Source organism: Peromyscus californicus, unplaced genomic scaffold (genome assembly GCF_007827085.1).
Source record: "Peromyscus californicus insignis strain IS unplaced genomic scaffold, ASM782708v3 Scaffold_11__1_contigs__length_118956290, whole genome shotgun sequence".
NCBI lineage: Eukaryota > Metazoa > Chordata > Mammalia > Rodentia > Cricetidae > Peromyscus > Peromyscus californicus.
This window is the reverse complement of record NW_026294402.1, coordinates 74,753,524-74,778,523: the sequence shown is the minus strand read 5'-3', so window position 1 is coordinate 74,778,523 and position 25,000 is coordinate 74,753,524. Positions and strand designations below refer to the sequence as shown.

The window sequence follows — 25,000 nt, the reverse complement described above, 5'->3', positions numbered from 1 at the left end:
GGAGTTGCAGAATGGTATTCAGCCCTTCCTTTCTTCCCACTCTGCTCAGCAAATTCCATGCCCTGTGTTGCTGACAGGTTGCTATGAAAGGAAAAGTAAGTGTCTTTAATGAACTATGTTAGTATGGTTTGCTTATGAAAGAGAAGAATCTGTGCCCCAAATAATACCGGTTTTCAAAAAGAGCTGCAAAACCTGACGTGAATCTTCAGTGTATTCTACCTGTTTTCTGTGGGAAATCTCTTTTGAGGATATGCCATGGAGGGTTGCAAAGGTGTCTGATTTCTTTCAGGGAATTTACCTGCAGTTTTCAAACTTGTAGCCTGGCAGTAGGCTCTTGAAGTCCTGTGGGGCTCCACCTGCACACTCTCTGCCACCTGCCTATTCTCCTTGTAAGCACGGTGGGCTCGATTTAACCATTTCTCATTAAATGTTTGCTATTGTTCCCCTCTGAGGTTTTTAAGACAGTATACATGCATGTAATGGTCAATCCCCGTTCAGACTTTGTCCTGTTTCTATAACATGTACCCTTAGATCAGATTGTTTCTCAGGAAGGTCTTGGAAAATTCATCATTTTACATGTTCTGCAGTTTATTGGTTTGGAAATAGATGTTTTTGTTTTTTTCTTTAGTAATCAAATTTCAATTACTATATGAAGGTGCCTGTGGAGGGGAACATATGCATGCATTTCTTTGATTCCATTGTGCACACCAGGAAAACATTATAACATGAGCATTCATGATTTTTCCTCTATCCTCTGATTTCCACCATTAGACATATGCTCAGATCCTTGTTCTTCCCAGCTGAGTGACTAAGGGAACTCTGTTCTATGTTTTTAAACCTCATAGGCCTCATCTGCAAGTCTCAGAATAGCAGCACCTGCTTTTGAGGTGGGTGTAAATGACAGATGTCATTCTTGTGTGTAAAGTGCTTCAGGCTTTGTACTCAAGAGACAGCAGAGAACTGATGGAAATGAGACAAGCAGGGATCTCTCTCCAGGATGCAGCAGAAGGTGCCTTGACAGGTACCTTGGCAGGACATTAGTCCCTACAAGACACAAATAAAGCTACAAATAAAGTAGCTTAAATTAATTCTTCGTGGTAGTGCACTTGGTTATACTATTGAAACATCATATTTTCTCCTTCAGAGGCCCTGTCTGATTTCTTCCTGAATTGTCTTGACTAGTGTGTTATCACTGATGAATATCACATTCCAGAGATAAGAAGGTGCTGATCACTGATGTTATGGAAATAAAAATGGAAGACTGTATCTGGCTTACCAAGGAAAGACTAGAGTCTGTGTGCTCATGAAAAAAGGAAAGTAACTGTGAAAGTTCAATGACACAAAGAAAAATATTTGCTTAGACAAAATGAACATCAAGGGTCCACCACAGGAGATCCTCCATTGGCCAAAGTGAATCCATGTGGAAGGGAGCCAGATTTCAAGCTTTCGAGCCAATAATGATATAAAATTACTGGATAATTCTAAAATTCATGTTGGGTGTACATATTTTATTTATTTATTATTTTTACAAATCTCACTTATATAGTACCATGATAAGATTTACCTGAGGGCATTAACTTCAGGGGGAAATGTTTAGAAAAAATCAAATATAAAGACACCAGAGAAGAAGTTGGTTCTACTTTCTGTTTTTTGCAAATACACCTGTGATTAGCACACATATAACATAGGCAAACACATACGTAAGAGGACTAGACACAATGTGTTTTGATTGCAGGGCTGTGCCAGTTTAAATTGTCATCCCACTTCCTATGCTTTGAGAACAATTGTCTAGAAAGTCTGCTAACTCCTGTTCTAAATCAACATTATTGAACTAATATTTGATCCATCATCTCAAAAGGCCTTAAGAGTTTACAGAGTTCCTTCAGATAAAAGCAACGTGTGTGTGTGTGTGTGTGTGTGTGTGTGTGTGTGTGTGTGTGTGTGTGTGTAGTTGCCGAGAGTCAGTTTGGGAAGCCCATGCTGGCTGAGTGTGGTGAGCATGGTCATGAGTTTAGTCTGAAACTCCGTTATTCCCCATCCCCTTGTCACTTTTTCCCCTTTGCTTTGCTTTTCATCCGTTATTTCTTCTCCCTCTTCTTTTTTTAAATTTTTACTATTTAAGCTCTTTGTTTCTTTTTAATTTTCAATTAAATTTTATGTATACAGCTATTTGTTAGCCTGTATATGTTTGTGCATTGTATGCGTGCCTCTTGCTGTGGAGAACAGAAGAAGGTGTTGGAAATTGGAGTTACAGATGGTTATGAGCTGCCATGTGGGTGCCGGGAGCAGAACCTCGGTCCTCTTGCAAGAGTAGCAACTGCTGAGCCATCTCTCAAGCCCCACTTTCTTTCTTCTTTAAAAGTTGTCTTAGAACTTAGGTTGGCCAAAAATAAGCTGCGATATTGTACAGTAGGCATGCTCCAAAGTGCCCTGGTTTCCATCGTAAAATAACATCAATTTTTTTTCTTTACCAGAGAAGCACAAAAGAGGCTCTAAAATTGAGAACTAATCACCGAGTCAGTCAAAGGACAGTATGACAATGTCAAGGAATGCTTTTCCAGTTCATATTGTTTACAGTTACAGAAAGCGCTCACCCATAAAAGGGTCCATTCCATTGTAAGAGTTAATTTCAAAAAAAGGACATGAGATGTTGATTTCAATATATATGTGAAGACTTGAATATTCACTATTTGAAAGGAGATATCATGCTGTGTTTATTTATCTGTTGTAAAATCTGTTTTTGAAAGCTTTCCTTAGTTCCTAAATATGACTGGGTTCCTAAGGGGAATTTATGTTCCGGTAACAAAGTCATTCTGTTTGGAATGAATAATGAAAATCTTGTGGTTTAGCTGTTTCAGGGGAAGAGCTGTTTATACTGTAAATTTTAAATAAGGCCATGTTTTAGTTACTTTTTATGGCTGGCAACTTATAGAAGAAAAAGCGGCTTGCAGTTTCAGAGGATTACAGTCCACCATGGTGTGGAGCGTGGCAGTGGGTAGGCAGGCATGGCGCTGTAGCAGTAGCCGAACACTTTACCCACACGCACAAAGCAGAGAGAATGAACTGGGAATGGTGTGGGCTTTTGAAACCTCAAGCCCACCCCCCAGTGACACCCCTCCTCCACACCTGTTAATTCTTTCCAAGCAGTTCCACCAACTGGGGAGCAAACATTCAAATATACGAGCCTGTGGGGACCACTATCATTCTAACTACCACAGACCACCTGCTTCACCCAGGATTTTGTGCCTTAAGCAATTTTTTTAAAATTTTATAATTAATTTAATTTTACATTTCAGTCACGGATTCCCCTGTCCTCCCTCCTCCCACCCATCCCCCGCCCCCAACCCTCCACAGATCCACAACCAGGCCCCAGGTGGAGCTCTGGGAGTCCAGTTGGCGAGAGAGAGGAGGGATTGTATGAGCGAAAGATGTTGAGACCATGATTGGAAAAAGCACAGGGACAAATAGCCAAACTAGTGGAAACACATGAACTATGAACCAACAGCTGAGGAGCCCCCATGGAACTGGACCAGGCCCTCTGGATAAGTGAGACAGTCGATTAGCTTGAACTGTTTGGGAGACCTTAAGCAAGTTTTGAGGCACAGTCCCAGGGTAATAGAGCTCTCTTCCACGGACTGAAGTTCCAGCCTCTGAGCTCAGTGTGTTGGCTTGCAGCTTCTTTGTTGGTCCTGTTCTCTTGTGCTAGAGGGACAGCCCTAAAACATTCATCATATAATAACTAGAATGTTCTCCTCATGCGGTGTGTTCATACCTTAGCTGTGGCTTTCTCCTTTTTCTCCAGAAAATATTGTTTCAAATTTTTATTTTGAAATTGATTATTTTCTCCCAATTTTTTGATACTCTTACCACTGTTAGTGACTGATAGAGAAAACCCACCTTGAAAAAAGAGGCCATGGAAAACCAAAATTCCCCATCAGTGTGTGCTGTCCCTTCTAGGATTTTCCCGCCATTGTGATATTCAACTCACCCCTGGCGATGCTTCAAATGTGAATATTCCATTAAGGGGTTTTATGTAGAGTCTCAGTGTTATTTCAAAGGTGCTGTGGTGAGTTCTTGTATAACCCACGCTGTTTTCCCTTTAACTGACACCTTAGTGAGTGTGGGATCGCGACTGCAGTAGTGAGCCAGGATGTGTGCATTGCTGATGACCGGCATCCATGCTTCCCTCAGACCTCCTCCCTTCCTTTTGCTGTGTCTCGAGTTCTAGGGTCCCGTCCTAATGCTGCAGTCACGTTTATTTGTCTGGGCTACAACAGTTGTCATTGATTTTGATAACATTGATAATTTTATGGATTACTGGCTATGAGTTTTGAGAATTCACAGCTATGTTTATTTCATTAATAAACTGCTTTGGGAAGGAAGATCTCAGGACACATTGCCATTCTCATCTTCCTGTACCCAACGTGATCAGTGTGACTGAGAACAGTTGATGCTACGCTTGATCTTGCTTGAGATGGTTTTACTTTTTCCTGAAGACCAACCAAGTGTTTTCCTAGAAACTTTAATATTGTGTTCACCGAGGCTACTGGGGAGCTAACAGGAGCTATTCTTTTTCTCTTTATTGGTGAAGTTGTAAAGCTGCTGTAAGTGTCTAAGTATTTAGACAAAAATAGTTTTAGTAGTGGTGAAGAATGCCTCTTTTCATGTGTTGCAGGTGGGAATGAGATCGCGAAACCAAGGTGGAGAAAGTTCATCTAACAGGCATGTCTCCTGCCCCAAGTCCTCCATCATCAGCAATGCTGCTGGTACAGGTCCCTCGGAAGAGGCAAAAAAGAACAAGGCAAATCGGAAGGAAGATGATGTCATGGCTTCAGGAACTGTCAAACGGCACCTCAAGCCATCTGGAGAAAGTGAAAAAAAGACCAAGAAGTCTCTGGAGTTATCCAAGGAGGATCTCATCCAGCTCCTGAGTATAATGGAAGGAGAGCTGCAGGTAGAGTCAGGCTTGTTCCTGAAGGATCTATCCACCCGTCCCTCAGTGGACTGCGAGCATCTTTGGGAAAGGGGGCTTATCTTCCTCGTTTCTGTCTAAATCCTAATGTGGGAACAGGTTTTCACTGAGAAACTCTTTGTTTAAAGAAGGACAAGTGACCAGGTGCTGATTCCAGCTTCCAGCTTCTCTAGAAGCATAAAGTTTCTTCGTGATATTATTCAGCAATCGTTAATTCAGATTCTGGAGAGAGGCTATCCGATTTGGGCAGGGCTCTGATTGACAGATGTAGAAATGTTAGGAATGGGAAAATGGCATGTTGCCCTTAGTACTTTTGTGTTTGTTCTAGGAGGAGGTGGGGAGAGTGGGCAAGAAAGCTAGAGCCTTCAGCCTTTTTGCTTTATCTTGTTGCATTTCTCTGTAATTCTCAGCCTCAGTGTTCAGCCTCGTCTCAGGAGATGAGACCCAGTGAACATAATAGAACATTGTGAAGATCCGAATAGCTTCCCAACGCTTTTTCAAGTCTGCCACTTCATTTGACCTCAGTAAAATGTAGACATCATTATACATATTTTACAAATGAAGCTAAGGCTAGGAGCCAGAAGCTGGTTTGTCCAGATCTCATCTCAGGTCTCCCAGCTCTTGGTCCAGTGATCTTTCTGCTTTCCCACACCAACTTGTTCTATTTTCCGTGAGCCAGGACCATCCCAAGAGGTCTGTGTTTTGGGGGATTTAGGAAACAGTTCAAAAAAAGATGTTTTTTTTTTTTTAAATTTCTGAGCTTAAGATAATTATTTCTGACAGTAGGGGAAGAGTAACTTTTTTTTCAAGGACAGGATGACTTAAGAATGAAGTTATTGTTTTCCCTTTTGTTATTTTTAGTTTGTTTGTTTCTTTGTTTTTGTATTAGGTTGCAAGAGCCTCCAAGGGAATACTAGCAACTGCATGAAAGGAAACCTTTGTTGCCTTGCTGGTTCTGTCAGTATCAGAGAGAGAATCTGCAGCCTACTCTAAGCTAGTGTGGCTACTATGTTCCTCTTCCCATCTAGGGGTGTGTGTGTGTGTGTGTGTGTGTGTGTGTGTGTGTGTGTGTGTGCACATAAGGAATCCTCTGGGGTAAAGAGAAATAGAAAACATATAGAACTAAAGTTTAAACACCACAAGCAAATACAACCGAACAAAATCATTTAAATTTCACAGCAAAAGAAAAACTTTCCAGAACACAACCATTACTAAAAACAATGTCACCACTAGAAATGTGGTCATAGTTTTGTCTATTACATTTATTGGGTAGAGTTAAATGATGACCCCAGCCTTTTAAGCAGTGTGGTGCCCCAGTGACTGCTGAGGACTGAGTATGGTGAGGGTGTGTGTGCCACCTTCAGATCCTTCCAAAGCAACACCATCTTCTCGCCTTATTTCAGCTGTGTTGGCTACTGTGAATCTGGGGCCCCTGCAGGCACTTGTTCTATAGAAGGCTATTATATAATGAGAGACTCTGAGGCTGCTCATGTGGCTTTTAGGGACACAGCAGCACTGCATGTTATTCTAGATTGGTATGCAAAAGATACTCCTGGGAACCTGAAGAAAGTTGACAGATGTCCCAAAGATGGGTGTTTTCACTGATCTCTTTGACTACAGGATATTTACTTACACAGATTCCTGGTCAGTTATAAAAAAGTAAAATGTGTACAATATCATTCATCAGGGAGAAGGGTAACAGGAAAGAGTTCCATAGTGATTTAAATTGCAAAGCAGATTATCAGACACACACATACAAAGGAACCTATATGTACCCATTTGTAAATGTACATTTTGCAAGGTTACATTTGTTTAAGAGAAGAGTGATCTTGGATTTGGAGATGTAGAGATGTTTTTGTAGTAGACATTTGTCCTCTATTAGCACCATTACATTGGAGGAGGGTATTGTGGCTAACAGTGGGAAGCCATTCACACTAGCAAATGTGAGTGGGCTGATGAAAATGTGCTGGCTGTTTGCTAAGCTTGCTGGCCAGGAGAAGGGAAAGGTTTCTGTCTGAAAGGCTGGTGCTGGGAGAAGAGGCAGGACTGTGCATTGGGAAGTAAGTTACTATCAGTTCAGGACTGTAGGGATGGCTCAACATTCATGGAGTAGTTGGTGTGCTGTTTCTCAGACCTCCATTGGCCACCAATCTCTGTATGGGCTGGCTGCATGTGACTCTAGAGATGACATCCCAAGGTCCTCTCTAATACTGGGACTGTAATGCAAACTGTAGATGACTTACTCACTCTATCTCCTTTATATCACAAACAATTATGCCCCTGGCCCAAGAAGGGTCAACCCTTTCTATAGCTGCTATAGATCTAAATTCCTTGTCTTACATACAGTCTAACATCCTGTCCATCTTTTCACTTGCGTTCTGGGAATGTTCACATGGGGCTGGACTTCGGGAACTTTATATTTACCCTTGATTTCCAGAGTTTCCTTCATGTAAATTCATATGTAAACTCACAATCCAAAGACATTGTATAGAAAGATACTTTTTAAGCAAGAGAAATTGAAGAATTCTCTTTCATTGGAGGGACAGAGTGAGATCAGAGCCCAAAGTTTGGTCTGTTGCAAATATTAAATGTGGGGCCAGTAGAGATGGCACGTGCTGGGTACTACGCAAGTCTGCGGGTTTTGTTTTCACTGCTCAATGGCTGGCATTCACTGAAGTGATAGAAGCAGGAAGCCTTAGGGGGATACATCTACAGGTCAAAGGAAGTAGGGTGGTACACAGAAAAATGGGCTTACAGTGTCACGCGTACAAGACAATGATGAAGTCTGTTAGAGACAGACATCTTCCAGACTTTTCCTTGCCACAATTCAGCAGATGCAAGCCCGCCATCTCAGCACCAGGACCGGCCAATGTTGCTGGCATCAAGGTTGCTAAGCTGGTTTCTGTTATTACAGTTCTGTCCTTGACTGTTTCCAGTAACACGTGCTTTCTAATAAATTGGAACGTTTTTACTCTCTGAAAAACTAGTTACATATTTCCCAGACTGAACTGAAAGTAATGAAACTGTACACCCCAACCATTGTTTGGGCACCATGATTCATTTTCCCTTTATTTATTCTAAAATAACACTTTTAAGAATCCTGTCAACTTGGCTGTACTAAAATCAATAAAACTTCAAAGGAAGTAGTAATCTCATCATAAAAACCACAGCACAAAAGACTTGGCAAAAGTACATTTCTTATAAAGTAAGTCAAAAACAAAACATGAATAAATTCATTTTCTTGACTCAAAACATCATTTTATATTGTCAGTTCCCTTGGCTTATCTATTTCAATACATTTTAGGGGGGAAATCTCTCTAATTGCATCTCATCATTTCTCCCTTTGTTGTTATGTTTTGTTCTCTTCTCCCTGCATCTGCAGAGACATGGAGGAGAAAACTAGGTAAGTCAATTAGATGATATATCAGAACTCTGTTGGCTTCGGTGTTCTGCAGGCTATGTCACACATTCACTGACACACTGAGAAATCAGTTTCTAACCCTAGGCAGCTGGCAGAGGGTGATGTATCTCAAACATGGCTTATGAAACAGTCTACTATGTACAAAGGACTTCAGCTCCCTCTGCTCTGCCCTTTTGGAATGTCTAGCCATTTTCTTTAATACTCTTCCTGAGTTTGTCTCTGCTTCTCCATTTACTGAAGGGAAGCCTATTCTCGGCACATCTTTCTCACCAAAGCAGTTCATTTATTCTTAGAACTTCAAATAAACGTTTATAGTGGTTGTTTTACAGCATTTGAGGAACATTATTATGGGAGAGCTTCATACACTTACAATTTTCAAACTGATCCTCCTTATCTCAGCCTGAGGTGTCAGAGAGCTGAGAGGTCCATCAGGCAGGCAGGCGAGAGCTCTGCTTGAGGAGGGCGGGAGCTCTCTGGCTTTATGAACTGAATCACTGGGAATGCTTTCCAGAATGATCCCAGCAATTCTAAGCATGAAAGGAAGTTAAAGAAACAGAGAGTCATGCCTATCAGAAATCTAGGAATTCAAAAAAAAAAAAAGAATGTTTATGAGTAATTTAAATCTGAAGTGCATACTCATACATGGCAGCAGGGGCTGATTACTTCCCTCTTTAGCTGAGCAGTAAAATGTGCTTCACACAATGAAGGTCCTTAGAATACACATGCTAACCTCTTTATTTCAAAACCGACACATTACTTTTCTCTATTTTGAGCTTTCTTTAAGAGATGTAAACATTGTGACTTGAAAGCTAAATCCTGCAGAGAAATGTGGTAGATTTTTTTTCTTTAAGAAAATTTTGTATTCATTTTACATACCAACCACAGATTCCCCCCCCCCCCAGGGCTTTCCCCCCTAACACCCCTCCATCCCTTCCTAAAAAAGGGTAAGGCCTCCCATGGGGAGTCAGCAAAGCCTGATATATTCAGTTGAGGCAGGATCAAGCCCCTCCCCCTGCATCAAGGCTGTGCAAGGTGTCCCACCATAGGTAGTGGGCTCCAAAAAGTCAGCTCATGCTCCAGGGAAAGATCCTGATCCTACTGCCAGGGGCCCCTTAAACAGACCAAGCTACACAACAGTCTCCCGAATTCAGAGGCCCTAGTCTGGTCCCATGCAGGCTCCACAGCTGTTGGTCTAAAGTTCATGCTTGCTGCTTGGCCCTCCGAGTGTTGAATCTGGACCTCTCTTCAGTCCCTGATGTATGAAGGGGATGTCCTACCTTCTAGTGTGACTGTTACTAAACTTGGTTAATATATGTGCTACTTGGACAAGTTTGAATGAGGAAAGTGGAGACAAGATAGCAGCTAGAGGGGGGTGACGTCAGGGAAGGTTTTCAAAGATTAAAGGATTTACTGTATTGATAGATTAAGAGGTTACAGACCAGAAAGGAGCCAAGGACATAGGCAGCGAAAGGCTTGTTGATGACAGAATCTTGGAGCAGACATAAGAAAGAGAATTGAAGTCATGACTTGGGAGGTGACCTGGATGGAGGAAATGGAGGAAAACCCTCCATCTTCTGTGTGACAGGAGGATGAGAGGTTGGATTCTCAGAAGGTAGTTGAAAGAGCTCCCTGACAGGCTTGCCTTTCTCATTCAAGTAAAGTGATGTCTGTCCCACTGAGAGGGGATGTGGGCTCATCAGTGGTGCTTAGGAAGATCACCTACACGCTGAATCACTGCCCCAGGTGGCGGTGAGGTATTAGTGAAGATCGTCATGGATAATGCGGTCACTCATGAGCAGAATACGGAGACGTACAGGAAGTGACACTGCATGTGTCTCCTTTTTAACAGGAGACACAGTTCATGGTGCTGAAATTAGGGTTAGAGTTGTCAGAGTGGTTCCAGTGGAAAGACCAGACAGAAGAACAGTAAAGTAGAGAGTGGAGGTGAGGAGTACCCAGCAAGGAAGAAGAACTATTGGGTTGAACGAGCAGGCCAACTGAGAACAATCAAGAAAGGGCAGGAGAGACTGGAGACGTGCACATAGCTTTTGGTGTGACACTGACTTAACTAACAGGATGTTGAGTGTGGTCTTGGAAGTAGCAGTGAAGCCCGTTGGAGTTAATGGTGTGAAGAAATGGTGATGTTAGGACACTGACTAAACCTCCCATATAAATGTTGAAACCTAAGATGCAGGCAGATTTTGAATGGAGACCATGTCTGTAATCACTGGTCAAATATGAGAGCTGGGGGTCAAGAGGTCAACAGACTTTGGAGACAACTTTTGCCAGAGTATTCCTCTTGATTATGTCATTCTCTTGCTTAGGAATTCATCGGACAGCTTTAACCTTTATTAGATAGAAATAAAAATTTCTCAGGCTGGTTGGTAGACTCTGTTAAGTATCTACTCCTTAGCTATGAAAAATCATTTTCAGTGTTCCTTTAAAAAATGACCATTCCTGTCCCAATAATCAGGATGGACACTCTTCCACGACTCTGACTCACACTCATAAATACAAACTCAAACACCATCGCCATCCTATGGGGAATTTATCTTCTGTTTCTTTCACACTGAGAATACTTGCAAGCCAAAATTTGGTCTCTATTGGGAAAATGTAGTGTATTATCCTTTACTTTTTTTTTTTTAAAGCAGTTTGTGTCTTTAGAGACCACCAAAGGCTTATCTTCTTTGTGAAGTCTTTTATACTTCCTTCCCTCCAACATTTGCCCTTGTTCTGCTCTTAAGTCCTGCAAAATTTTGTTATGTACAAATCAGAGCATCTTGTCTACACCTGTTCTACAAGAGTCTTATGTACTAATATTGTGTTGCCAAAAAAACAAAACCTTTAAAGAAGGGACTAAAAAGGGGCTGGGCATCTATCATCATTGTTAGTCTATTGGTGACTGATGATGTCAAAATGTTCTAATATTTATACACCCTCTGAAGCATTCATAAGATCAATTTTAGTTGTGTGTGTGTGTGTGTGTGTGTGTGTGTGTGTGTGTGTGTGTACATGATCATGTCTGTGAATGGATAAATGTCTGTGTCATATGTGTACATGTGTGTGTTCACGTAAGAACTTTATGAACTGAGCTATCTCAGACCAAGACTGATGTTGTAATGTGTTCAAAAACATTTGAATTATATAAAGTATAAGCATCGTATACAAAATTGTGTTATTATTGAATCACTGATAATGGTCATAAATATTTGCAATGATATTTCTAGCACACATACAATGATTCCAGGGTTCTTTGGGGGTTGCTTTGGTTGTTTGTTTTGATCCTCTTTTGGGGGTGGTGGAGCAGTCTTTAATTACATGTGTGTGTCTGTATGCAAGCATAGGAGTTCAGACGCCTAAGGCCTTGGATCCCATGGAGCTGGAGTTACAAGGCGTTGTGAGCCACCTGATGTCATGAGGATGCTGAGAAGTTAATTCAGGTCCCCTGCAGCTTTATGCACTTTTGACTGCTGATCCATTTCCCCAGCCCTCCTTTTTGTCATCTTTAAAAAGAGCTGTCATACTCCACTGAAGATGAGGATAATCAACTCAGAGGGAATCACTTAGTGCAGCCAAGCACAAAAGGCTCGTCTCAAAGGGGTGCACTATACCACCTTTTTCTTTGGCGATAGCTTTTCTTCTCCTAAATGGGTTCCATTTGTCACAGGGTGTGGCTTCCTGTAGAAACTCCTCCATGCTTCTGAAGTGCTGGATTTCAGTTACCCTTTCTGGCTTTTTAGCTGGATGACTCACCTGTTCTCAACTGCTTCATCTTTAAAATATCAGGCTGAGGTCACCTTGAGCAAGGCGCCCAGTGAAATCTCACACCGAGGACATGATCGGAGCACTGGGAATGGCATGTCTTCATTGAGTGCAGGAGGCAGAAAGGCAGGCTGCTTTCTGCTTAAAATCAAGATCACATCTGGCCTTTTGTTGACTAGAAAGCCTCAAAATAGAGTGGCAGTATTGTCTGCATTTTGACAAAGAGTTCTGCTGTCTGATTTTTCACTGTTTGGGGTGGAATCTATTTGGCGTTCCTAATAGAATCAGTCTGTAGTGAGGACAATATACTCACTGATAGTACAGGGCAGAACTTTGGTTTTGTTGAGAAGTGTGGGGAGGGAACATATTAATAAAGAAAATTTTCCACAAAATATTTTTGGTTGTTTGCTGGGATCTGGACTTGAGAAACGCCTCTGTAGGGGACCCAGTTAAAGATGGAGACACCCCCTTTCTGCTGTGACCTGCTTTTCTATCAGTGAGAGTGAGCTCAGTCATTCTAGTTGAGCGAACTCTGTCCAAATATTCCAGTTATCGATGTAAACATGCCCCAATTATTTGTCGTATATGTGTATTTGTCGTATGGAGCCAGTTTTGAGTAAAATCAAAATGTCTGTGCACATTAAGTGGATTTGGAGCAGAAGGGACTCCCGATTTTAGAGTGGCTTCCAGGGGAGAGGTCAAGTACACATCTGTACCTCCAGGTCTCCTGTTGTAGGGTATCTACTAGAGAAGACTGCTCGAATACAGATTTGAGCCAATAGAAAGTCTTGATTAGTCAGCCAGCCACTACACTGGGTGTTTGTGATCCCAGTGTAGCCCCGAACTTTTCTCAGGGTGAGATTTTAAGCATAAAAACCACGTTCTGGATTAACATGCTTCAGTTAACAAGAACAGTTAGTAGAACTACAGAAGCCAAAAAGCAAGGTTAGTCCATTTAGAGACTTTCCCAGAACTACGAATTGGATGGATTAGGTCTTTGTTTTGCCTGGGAGTACTGTCTACATGCTGAGTCTTACTCCCTGAATGGTACTCCCATCATGGAGTCAGTTGTGCTAAGGTCTGGGACCATGTTACATAGTATGAACTAGACCTGTGCTGCTCGCTGGAACTTCTGATGAAGAAAGGAATGTTCTGTACTTGCCCCTACCTGTATGGCAGTCACTAGCCACATGTGGCTTGTATTTACTTGAAATGTGGCTAATTAGGCTGAGAAGAAGTATTTTGACTTTTGTTTAGTTCTAATTAAAAAAAATATATTGCCTTACTATTTTTTTAAATTGTGTGAGTACACATCTCTGTGTATGGGGTTGTGCACATGAGTGCAGTGCCCTTGGAGGCCAGAAGAGGGCATTGGTTGCCCTGGAGCTAAAGTTACAGGTGCTCCTAAGCTGCCCAGGGTGGATGTGGGAATTGAACTCAGGTCCTCTGGAAGAGCAGTGTGCTCTCAACCTCTGAGTCATCTCTCTAGCTCCTATTGCTAATTAATGTAAGCAGCCACTTAAAGTAGCCACGTGTGCTTAAGTGAATCCTGTGTTTAGAAAAAAAAAAAGTGAATATAGAGAAAAAAACATGGCCATGCCTGAGGAGCATGGGGCTGGTGCCAAGGCATCCGTCATCGACAGGCCCTTAGACAATACTGAGCCTGGGGTGGAGGAAAAAGTACTGGCTAGAGAGGAAAGGGAGTCCTGGTTACAGAGCAGGAAGTGATGTGTCATGGCTTCAAGGGCGGGGAGAACCTCAGAAGACATTTATAGATCCCAGTGCTGCTTCAGAGCTCAGGATGTGTCTTAGTTTTCTTTCCTGTTGCTGCGATTAAAAAAAATACCCTGACAAAGCCGGGCGTGGTGGCACACGCCTTTAATCTCAGCACATGGGAGACAGAGGGCAAGACGATCACCGAGAGTTCAAAGCCAGCCTGGACTATGTGAGTTCCGGGCCAGTCAGGTATATACAGCGAGACTCTGTCTCAAACAAATAAATAAAACAAAAACAGAGAACCCTGACAAAAGCAATTAAGAAACTGTACATAGTAGTGAAAAAAAAAAGAAAGAGAAAAAAATAAAATAAAAGGCAGTTTAAGTAGGGGAGAGACTTATTTTGGCTCACAGATCAAGGGTACACTCAAATAAGGTAGGGAACTGAAGACAGCAGGAGCTTGAAGCGGCTGGTCCCATCACATCTACCACCGGGAACTCAGATCCACCACCAGGAACATGCTGCTTTGCTTAGCTCCCTTTCTCCTTTTCCACAGCTCGGGATCCCAGTCAGAGACCCAGGCCACCCACAGTGGTTGGGTCTTCTCACCTCAATTAGTGTAATCACATTAAACGCACCAGAGGCCCATCTCCCCTGGGACTGTGGATTCTATCAAGTTGACAATTAGCACCAACCACCGAGGGATGGAAACAAAACTGGCCATCTGCTGAGTTGGCTCTTCAGGTGTGTAGGTTCACAGCCGATGGCTGGTATCCCAGGGGGCTTGGGAAAGCGGCTCTTTGAGGATGTTTTCAGAAGAGGAAAGATGGTGGTGCTGTGTCTGAGTGACATCAGGGATGCTGCAACGTGTGTTTGTTTTTTAATTTATTTATTTTACATCCTGGCTGCAGTTTCCCCTCCCTCCTCTTCTCCCAGTCCCTACCACTCACTCCCCTTCCATCCCACCCCCTAATCCACTCCTCCCCTGTTTCTGTTCAGGAAAGGGCAGGCCTCCCATGGATATCAACCAAACATGGCATATCTAGTTGCAGTAAGACTAAGCACCTCCCCATGTGTTAAGGCTGTGTGACCTAATATGAAGAACAGGGTCCCAAAAGCCAGCGAAAGAGTCAGAGACAGCCCCTGCTCCCACTGTTAGGAGTCCCACAAGAGGACCAAGCTACACAACTGTAGCATGTGTGCTGAGTGCCTAGGTCAGTCCCATGCAGGCTCCCTGGTTGTCGGTTCAGTCTCTGTGAGCCCCTATGAGCCCACGTTAGATGATTCTGTGGGTTTTCCTGGGATGTCCTTGACCCCTCTGGCTCCTACAATCCTTCCTCCCTCTCTTCAGCAGGATTCCTCAAGCTCAGATGCTCAGTCTGGCTGAGGGTCTCTGTTTCTATCAGTTGCTGGATGAAGCCTCTCTGGTGACAACTGGGCTAGGCACCAACCTATGAGTATAGTAGAATATCACTAGGCATCATTTCATTGATATCTTTTTTCTCTAGTTGTGTTTGGCTCTATCTTAGGTCTCTGTCTGGGTCATCCAGCCTGTGGGCCCTGGTACTTCAGGCAGAGTCAGGGGTGGCCTTACTCTCCTGGCATGGATTTTAGGCTCGACCAGTCATTGGTTAGCCACTCCCTCAATCTCTAGGCCACCCTTACCCCAGCATATCCCACAGGCAGGACAGACCATAGGTCAAGGATTATGTGGCTTGTTCGGTGTCCCAGTCCCTCCACTAGTAGTCTTGCCTGGTCACAGGAGATGGCCAGTTTAGGCTACATTATCCACTATTGCTAGGGGTCTCAGCTGGGGTCATCATTGTAAATTCCTGGGAGATTCCATTGCACCAGATTTCTACCTGACCTGAAATGTGCCCCCCTTTTTCCCCTCCAGCCCCCTCAACCTGATCGCTCATGTATCCACCTGCTCACAATCCACTCATGAAATCTTTCTATTCCCCTTCCCAGGGAGATCTTAGTATCCCACCACCACCAGGAACTCTTCTTGTTACCTAGTCTCTCTGGGTCTGTGGATTGTAGCACAGTTATCCTTTATTTTATAGGTAATACCCACTTATGAGTGAATATATACCGTGTTTGTCTCTCTGGGTCTGGGTTACTTTACTTGGCATGATTTTTTTTTCTAGTTCCATTTGCCTGCAAATTTCATGATGTCTTCCTCCCTTCCTTCCTTCCTTCCTTTTCTTTCTTTCCTTCCTTCTTTCCTTTTTTCTTCCTTTCCTTCTTTCCTTCCTTCTTTCTTTCTTTCTTTCTTTCTTTCTTTCTTTCTTTCTTTCTTTCTTTCTTTCTTTCTTTCTTTCTTTTTCCGTTTTTAAAAGAGGACACTGAACACAGTCTAGATGTTGGGTTTGGCCTTTTCCTCTCCTAATACCTGTTCCTGCTCCTGAGGTTTTTGTTTCCCCAGGGATCCCTAGCTGAGTTGGGAGATTGAGGTTTTCTTACCTTCCTTCCAAACCTCAAGTCTCCATGTATTGCCTACTTCTCTTCCCCTTTTCTCTTCCCCGAGAGTGAAATACCCCTTTTGGTCCAGGATCGTTCTGTTGACTTGATTACTGCCACCTTCATTTAAGTCTCTTTACACTTCTCACCCATCCCCCAACCACCCTCTCCATGGCCATGCTGGCTCTCCATGCTGTGGGGAGTCGGGGCTGACCACTGGCCACATAAAGGAGCTAGATGAACGAAAGCACCTGTGCTTGTATATAGACATTGACTTTTCCCCAGAGTCTCTGTTCCCTGTGAATTTAGGCAGAATATTTAAGGCCCCCTTTCCCCCAGTACTCTCCTGACTAAGTGCTTTTGTCTCTTCAGCATACCCAGGTCCATATTTCCTCAGTCTTCTGTACTTTATTTCTGACAAGACTTCCTCCACTGGTTCATGTTGAGGAGTACTGTAAGTCGCAGGCTCCTCAAGGTTAGGCCCTGTCTGTAAGCCTCATCACACTAATAAGCTACTATAAGATTTTTGTAAAGTGGACTCTTACTTTTTTTCTACAAGTCATCGAATGTTAAATGCAGAGATGTGGCTCTGACAGGAGATTCAGTGCCATGACCAGGAGGAGATCTCAAGGAAGCATCTGGTCATGTCCGCATGTCAGTATGTGGCTTCCCTTCTGCCTGTCACAGTGGCTGCACACAGCACTTTAGGTAGTGCTTTTTCTTGACTGTAGTGGGTCACCGTCAGTGGCAGAGCTGTCTCTTAGCCAGACACCAGGTGGGCTCCTGCCCTGCAAATGTCTCCACCATAATCTCTTGGCCCTGAGTGGCAATCATAGGTTCCCCAGAACTTCCTTTGAGAAGCTCGGCACCTCTTCCACATGAAAGCACATTGTTGGGGGAGGTGAGAGGGTGACCCATTGTGGGCCTTGTGTTTTCTTAGGTGTGTGTGTCCATATTACAACAAATGAATGGCCTGTGAAAAAGCAAAGGAATACATAAACCTAGTATTTGTCATGTCCATTTGTCCATCTTTTGCTGCCTGGTGTGGCAGGATCTTCACTATTTAATCATCACCATTCCCTTCAGGGTGGGTTGAGGAGTAGACGGGCTCAGAGACTTAAGAGACTTCCCCAGAGCATGTCTTTGTAAGGCATATCACATCCCACGGGCTCCAAAGCTAGGGTTCTTTTCCCTCCACAACACTTCCCTACAGACCCGGGCATCGTACTCTCTTTTAAATTGTCTTTTAAAAATCCCACCTTGCACTGAATTCTGGCTGCTAATGACTTTAAATTACACTGAATCACCAAATGGCGTGCCAAAGAAAGCAGCACATCACTGTTGCATTAGCGGTCCAAGTTAAGAAAGCAAACACTGGCAAAGAATCTCGTTCCGTAGATAAGGGGAAGAAGTTTAAGTCATCTACCAACAGGATTTTTTCCATATAAAACAATTTTTTTTTTGGTTTGTTGGATTTCAAGCTCTGGCTGACACTTTTGACCTCTAATTCACATTTTGAACTGAGGCCACCGTAGCCTTCATTCGTATCTCAACTGCATCTTGCTTTTTCTGTTTCCTGTTTCTTAGCAACATTCTATAGTCTCTTAATTGTAATAAAAAGTTATTAAAATGAAATTTGTTGACTTTAAAAACAGAATAAAATGCAAAGACTAGGGATATAGTTCCATGGTAGACCAGGTACTTAGCAAGTGTGAGGTCCTGGATTTGATCCAAACACCATCCAAAAATAAAGCCAAATCAAATGCAGGACACAATGTCCAGAATATAGTAAATTTAAACTGATGGTGCCACTGTATCAGCACCACCTGTGTGTAGACCTTGACACTGTATATGGATGTCCTCACTCGTCTTTAATCTCTTCTCCCTTCTCTTTGCTTGGAAACCACTCACTGGATAAAGACAGTAGATAAAGGATGGTTCACTCTTCAGTACTTCCTCTTGTTCTTCTCTGTTTCCCTCCCGTTGGTCTACAGGGGATCTCTCAGGGTGCTAGGGTGAGGGAAGACAAGTTCATACCGTATTTGTCTTTGCAGAGCTGACAAGTCCAAGTGGGATTAAAACTGAACTTCACAAGCATCAAGTCAACCAGTAACAGACCAGCCTTGAAGCTGTGAATGGCTCAAAGTGACCCTTGCCATCACTGTCAGCAGGAAATATTTTTACTCAACTTGCGACTATTGAGGAGGAAAAACAGGGCACTGATGAGAATTGTTGAAATCATTTCATCAGGACATTTACATATAATTAAAAGGAAGGGCATAAACTCTGAGTTAAAAGGACTGTGTGGGGGCTACAGAAATGCTCAGCAGTTAAGGGACTTGCTGCTCTTAGAGAGGAACTAGGTGTGGTTCCCAGCCCACATCCAGTGGCTCACCACCACTTGTAACTGCAGTTTTGGGGGATCTAATGTCCTCTTCTGGCCTCCTTGGGTCCCTGCATGCACATGGCATACATGGGCACATACATACAAAATATTCAAAAAATTTTCTTTTCAAAAAGAATACTTATCATCTGGGCTCTCCAGCTCACATATAATTCTGTCTGTAGACCAGTCCTGCACACCAACAATGCTTATGCTTGCCTGCTCAGAGTAGGACAGGATTTCTAGCATCCTTTCGGAAATAGCACCTGTTGATATCTGGAAATGCTTGCTCTGATGTTAAACAATTCCTGATCAAGGGATTGAAAGGAAACATGAAACAATGTGCACCAATTATAGCAGACCCTGTCCTTACCTGAATTTCAGAATCAGCAATTAGGAGAGCACATTTGCAAGTTCACAGTCCTGTGGGGATTATCCAAAAATTTTATTATTGTGTATATGTGTATACATGAGTCTTGGTCACTGTATTAATGCTGCATGCATACAGTGTATTTTTAATCTTATCATGTGTACAAATCATACTCTATTGGCTAAATCCTCATATACGGAACTGATGACTCCAAGGTGTGTGTTTAGTCTTTTGCTCACTTGCCTTGCATAGTTCTGTGTTTTCACACTTTTGCAACAAACACTGCTGCCTGTTATTTTACCAGTTAGATGTCTTATTTCCTTTGGCAGTTTGATAGATGGAATGAGCATTTCCTCATAGTTTTAATTTACACTTACCTTATGAATGAAGTGTTGAGCATCTTTACAAATATTCTTAGAGATTCTGTCTTTCCATTTATTTGACTAGTCTGTTCTCTTTGCCATTTTGGAATTTTGATGGTTTTTTTTTTTTTGGTTTTTCGAGACAGGGTTTCTCTGTGTAGCTTTGTGCCTTTCCTGGGACTCACTTGGTAGCCCAGGCTGGCCTCGAACTCACAGAGATCCGCCTGGCTCTGCCGCCAGAGTGCTGGGATTAAAGGCGTGCGCCACCACCGCCCGGCTAGAATTTTGATGTTTTACGTTAAGAAGTGTTCTTTATATAGCTGTTAGTTCTTTATGGCACGGGCAATAAGTCAAATATTTTCCCTGTGTAATTTTTATTTTGCTTTTGGAACATTTTTTATTCTGTGGAATTTATAATAACTATTGTTAGTCAGACATCAATCTTTCCATTTATGGCTCTAATAGGGATCAAAATTAGATTCCCTCTCTTAGATTAAGAAAATAATTGTTAAAAAAGAAAATAATTGTTTTCAAATTTTACTACGATTAGTAACACTTTCCTGTAGTTTTTCTGCTTAAGTATTTAAGAACTAGGACTCATCTTAGTTCCAAGCATACTACTTTATTTTTCTGTATGTGGCTATTGTAGTTGTTGGGGTTTGTCAGGAGAAATGAAATCATACTATATACTGAAATAGAAAGGAGTTAGCAAATGCTTTGGGTCATACAGATCTTAGAGGCTGGAAGAATAAAAAAGAAAATACTGAGAGAACCCGGCAGTAAGGTTGTGGGTTTAGGAGAAGCTGGGTGAAATCATGAAGAAAACACATTTAGATACAGATTGGAGGTAAGAAGACAGTTCTGGTAATAGATGCTGGAGAGATGAGGTAGAGTCGGAAGAGGAGACTGGGAATGAGTAAGTAGTTCAAGAGGTCAGGAGGAAGTTAGCACATGGCCCCAGAGTTCAAGTTTTTGCTAGGAAGAGAAGGATCAAAAGTGTTATGCTGGAGCAAGGAAAATGGAGAATGAGAATTGACCATTTTTGTAGCTAAAGTTTTCCTGCCTGGCCCACAGTCAGGACAAATCTCTCTTACCTGTCAGTCCCAAGCCGCTTAAACCCGATCAAGTAAACATAGAGACTTATATTGGTTACAAACTGTATGGCTGTGGCAGGCTTCTTGCTAACTGTTCTTACAGCTTAAATTAATCCATTTCCATTAATCTATACCTTGCCACATGGCTCGTGGCTTACTGGCATCTTCACATGCGGCTTGTCATCATGGCGGCTGGCAGTGTCTCTCTGACTCAGCCTTCCACTTCCCAGCTCTATTCTCCTCCTTGTCCCGCCTATACTTCCTGTCTGACCACGGGCCAATCAGTGATTTATTTATTGACCAATCAGCAACACATTTGACATATAGACCATCCCACAGCACTTCCCCTTTTCTTTTCTTAAAAAGGAAGGTTTTAACCTTTATATATCTCCAAAGTTAGCTTGGTATATTTGGGAATTTGGGCGTAGCTTTTCTTACTACTTCTTGTTGGAGGGGGGGCGCTGTATCTTATGGGGACATAAAGAATATTTTAGGGTTATGGAGTAGTCCATGAGGGTGTATCGTTTGAGCCAGTTGCCTTGAAATGGTTTTGGATGTTGGATCATCTGGGCCATGGTGTCACCTGAGACCTTTTAGGTGGTCTTGGCTCGTCAAACCTGATGTATCTTAATCTGGAACAAATCCATAGCCTCTGGCTTTCTGTGGGAACAAAAGCAGAATCTCCTTTCCAAAGCAACATATCCTTATATCCAAATTTTGAAGTCAAGGTACCTTTAAAATATACATTTTGGCATAACTCAACAGCTTTTGCAATCAAATGTTTTTCTGTAGTTAAAAATCCCAAAGACAACATAATGCAGATTCTCTGTGTAATATCCATTTTTATGTGGCTTATTTTTCATATTACCTTTACTGTCTCTTTAAAGACTTTATTTTTTAAAATTATGTATTTGTTTCTATAACTCTATATATCATCCTTTTTGTCTCTTTTAAGCCTACATGTCCTTTACATATATTGTAAACTATTACATCTGAATTTGTCTTATTGTGAATCTATTGTCTTAAACTGCAGCAGCTGTGGCTGCTGGCTCTGCCCACCTGAGCTTCCCAACATGGTGGTGTTACGTTTACCACCAGCTCTGGGAGCTATTGTGGGTCTATGCTTCTATCAAAGCAGCGTGTAGCCCAGAAACCTCTTTTTTGTTGTTGTTTTGTTTTGTTTTGTACTAGCAAAGGCTAAATCCATCACACAGCTTAATGTGCCATTTGTAGAGGCCTCATTCCCGCCATACTGCTGGTCGAGCATATATGCTAGGAACCCGCCATAGTAGTTCAAACATGCAGGCTGCGGCTCATTTGAGAGAGACAATTAGGAACCCAGGGTCATGGGTTCATGCCCCACGTTGGGAACCAGCCCGGCTAGCTCAGTCGGTAGAGCATGAGACTCTTAATCTCAGGGTCGTGGGTTCGTGCCCCACGTTGGGCGCCATTTGTAGCTAAAGTTTTCCTGCCTGGCCCACAGTCAGGACAAATCTCTCTTACCTGCCAGTCCCAAGCCGCTTAAACCCGATCAAGTAAACATAGAGACTTATATTGGTTACAAACTGTATGGCCGTGGCAGGCTTCTTGCTAACTGTTCTTACAGCTTAAATTAATCCATTTCCATTAATCTATACCTTGCCACATGGCTCGTGGCTTACTGGCATCTTCACATGCGGCTTGTCATCATGGCGGCTGGCAGTGTCTCTCTGACTCAGCCTTCCACTTCCCAGCTCTATTCTCCTCCTTGTCCCGCCTATACTTCCTGCCTGACTACGGGCCAATCAATGATTTATTTATTGACCAATCAGCAACACATTTGACATATAGACCATCCCACAGCACATTGCAATTAGCAACAGAACATCAAAGTTTACCTTCATAAGAGGCATCAGGAGAGCCACTGGTGCACAATCCTGATAAGAAGACATTCAAAGAAATCCCAATTATCCTGAGGAGTGAATTCTGGAGCAAGAGTAAGCTGCTCTTTCAGTGAGTTTCTCGGAAAGGAGAGGAGAAAGGTGAAGTGAGGTCTGAGGGGGAAGCAGAGTCACAGAGAGCCTTATTCTGATGGGAAAAATAACTGCGTGTTTGTATGCCCTTATAGCTCAAAGATTCACGCGTCAAAGATTTAGTCCTTATCAAAGAAGCCTCTCCTTCAGCAGATGAGACTGTCACAGAAAACCACAACTGAACACAATCCAGAGATCACTGAATCATGGGCAGCACAGCCCCAGTGGATACACTGACATCCGAGCTCCTACATCTATGGCTTAGGGAATGAGAACATCGTGGAAGAGAGGCCAGGAAGATTGTAAGAGCCAGAATACCATGATGTTTGTTGTGAACGTATCTCCTAAAAATGACTGCATAAATGAGACCCAAACAATGGCAGTATCAGTGCGCAGATTAAGTTGATGGGGGAAAACTTTCACATGGTCCCATCTCTAGACAAAGAACTACAGGCAACTAATGACTGCTGAAGAAGGGGAATTATCATCTTCTAGGGGTGAGCCCCCTTGTTGGCAAGGTAGTCATCCTTGAAACCATATACACACAGACAATAGAAACAGACTCGTTGTATTTATTTATCTGTTGTATTTGCATGTCTCTGTGTGGGCGTAGTTAAAGAAAGTAGATTTCTAAGAGATGCAGCCTTTGAAGGAGACGGTGGAACCTAGGCCATCCTCCTTTGTTTCTTGGCTGCCATGTGCTGCTCTGTCAAGGTACATAGCTTCACCACAGGCCTGAAAGCTATTGAGCCGAGACCATGAGCTTCTGAAAGGCTGAGCCAAAACAAATCTCTCCTGCTTCAGCCTTACTTTCTCAGGTGTTCTCTCACAGCAAGGGGAAGCTGACTTACATGCAGGCTGATGAAAATGAGCTAGTGCAGCAAAAGCCCCGATGCTGGTGACGGGCTGAGTCATTGAGAGAGGACAGGCCCCAGTGTACACGGTGAGAGGCTGGCCTCGACAGTTCCATTCTCCATGTAGGACATGAGTGTTCTGGAGGGAGCTACCATAGACTGTGGGGTGGTAGGAAATCATGGAAGTTTGTTCCCAGTTGTTTTGACTTTCTTGGTAAGCTGGGCAGTAAGGGGGGATGTGTGTGAATAATTTGATAAGGGGAAGTTGGGATGTCAAAGAGGGTAGAGAATTACTGTAATGATTTGTTGGGAGCCTTAGCTGGTCAGTTAAGGCTGATAACCATGAATGTAACATGAAATCAGTTGGTATAATGTATTTTTGCTAGAGATGTAGATTTGAACAGTAGAGATGAAGACTTAGATTTAAACAAGGCTATATGTAGTTTGACCTGGAGAGTATAATCAAGTGAGGGGAGGAGCAGGAAAATGAAGATGTCTGCAGTGGAAACTGAGGCCAGATGAGAAGGAAAATGTGCATATTGGGCAAGGGAGAATGAAAGCCAGTGAAAGGATGGAAAAGTCAATGGTTTATAGATTCTGCCATCATCAAATATTGTTAGATTTAAGTTTCTAGAAAGAATCAGTGCCAAGTAGCTGAATTGGATACAGACTTGAAATTGTAGATGGTTACAGTTTTTCTAATGCCAGAGAACTAGATTATGACTATAGACTTACTAGCCGAGGTAATATAAAGAAAGATCATTGGAACAGGGGGTTCAGGGACCATGAAAGTCAGAGTGCAACTGGTCCCATGAATATGAGGGTTCTAAAAGACACTGTGTCTCTCTCATTTTGGACAGTGGACCCAAGGAATCTGTGATTTCCTGGGAATCTCGTTTGGGGAAGAAAATAAAAGGCTAAATCCAGAGTAGTAAAGAGATGTGTTGATAGGCATTCCAACCATGCCCCCATGGTCGTCATTTCTGCCTAGTCATTTCCAGGTCAAACGTCCTGTGAGACCCATGCCCCATGGTTCTGTGGTCACGTAGTCACGTGGACACGACCACGTGATCTATGCATATGTGTGGAATAACCACGTGGGCCTGAGTGCGTAGGTGTGTCCTGGCCTTTATAAGGCGGACCCATGTTCCCCCGGTCATTTTCTCGCATGTGTTCTTCCACAGGCCTGATCACATCTATCCCTTTCTCTTTGTCTTGATAAAACTCTTGTTAGTGGATTCTGTCGTGTGTCGTGACTTTTCCTTGGGGCCAAGAGCACCACTAAAAAAAAACAAAAACAAAAACAAAAAACATCATCATTTGTTACTTGTCAGACCACCTTGCAGAAGAGATTGGAAACTAAACAATGATGGGACAGTGATGGGCGGGACCACCCATTGGCTTTACTTGTTAGCTATGTGTTACTCTGGCCCTCTGCTTAGATCTAAACCTCATTCTAGAATCCTGAAGATGGACTTGAAGGGAGAGGTGTCACTGAACTTCTTTGTCCTTTCCAGTGTGGCCACATTGAATAAATGTCCTTCTCCTACTTTTACCGTGAATTTGGCTCTTAATTGGTTTATTAAAAATG

The 25,000-nt window shown here is 42.7% G+C and overlaps 1 protein-coding gene and 1 non-coding gene across 3 annotated transcripts in view; both read left to right on the top strand.

Moving 5' to 3' along the window:
• The window catches only part of Filip1 (filamin A interacting protein 1), a 172,380-nt gene that overhangs the window by 66,785 nt on the left and 80,595 nt on the right, over positions 1–25,000 (top strand). For both annotated transcript variants that reach the window (XM_052715154.1, XM_052715145.1), the window contains exon 2: positions 4,676–4,954. In XM_052715154.1, the coding sequence (XP_052571114.1) occupies positions 4,682–4,954 (273 nt within the window). In that variant the 5' untranslated portion in view covers positions 4,676–4,681. The remainder of the gene's footprint in view (positions 1–4,675; positions 4,955–25,000) is intronic.
• Positions 21,918–21,990, top strand: Trnak-cuu (transfer RNA lysine (anticodon CUU)). The gene has a single exon. It is a non-coding gene; the product is annotated as a tRNA-Lys (tRNA).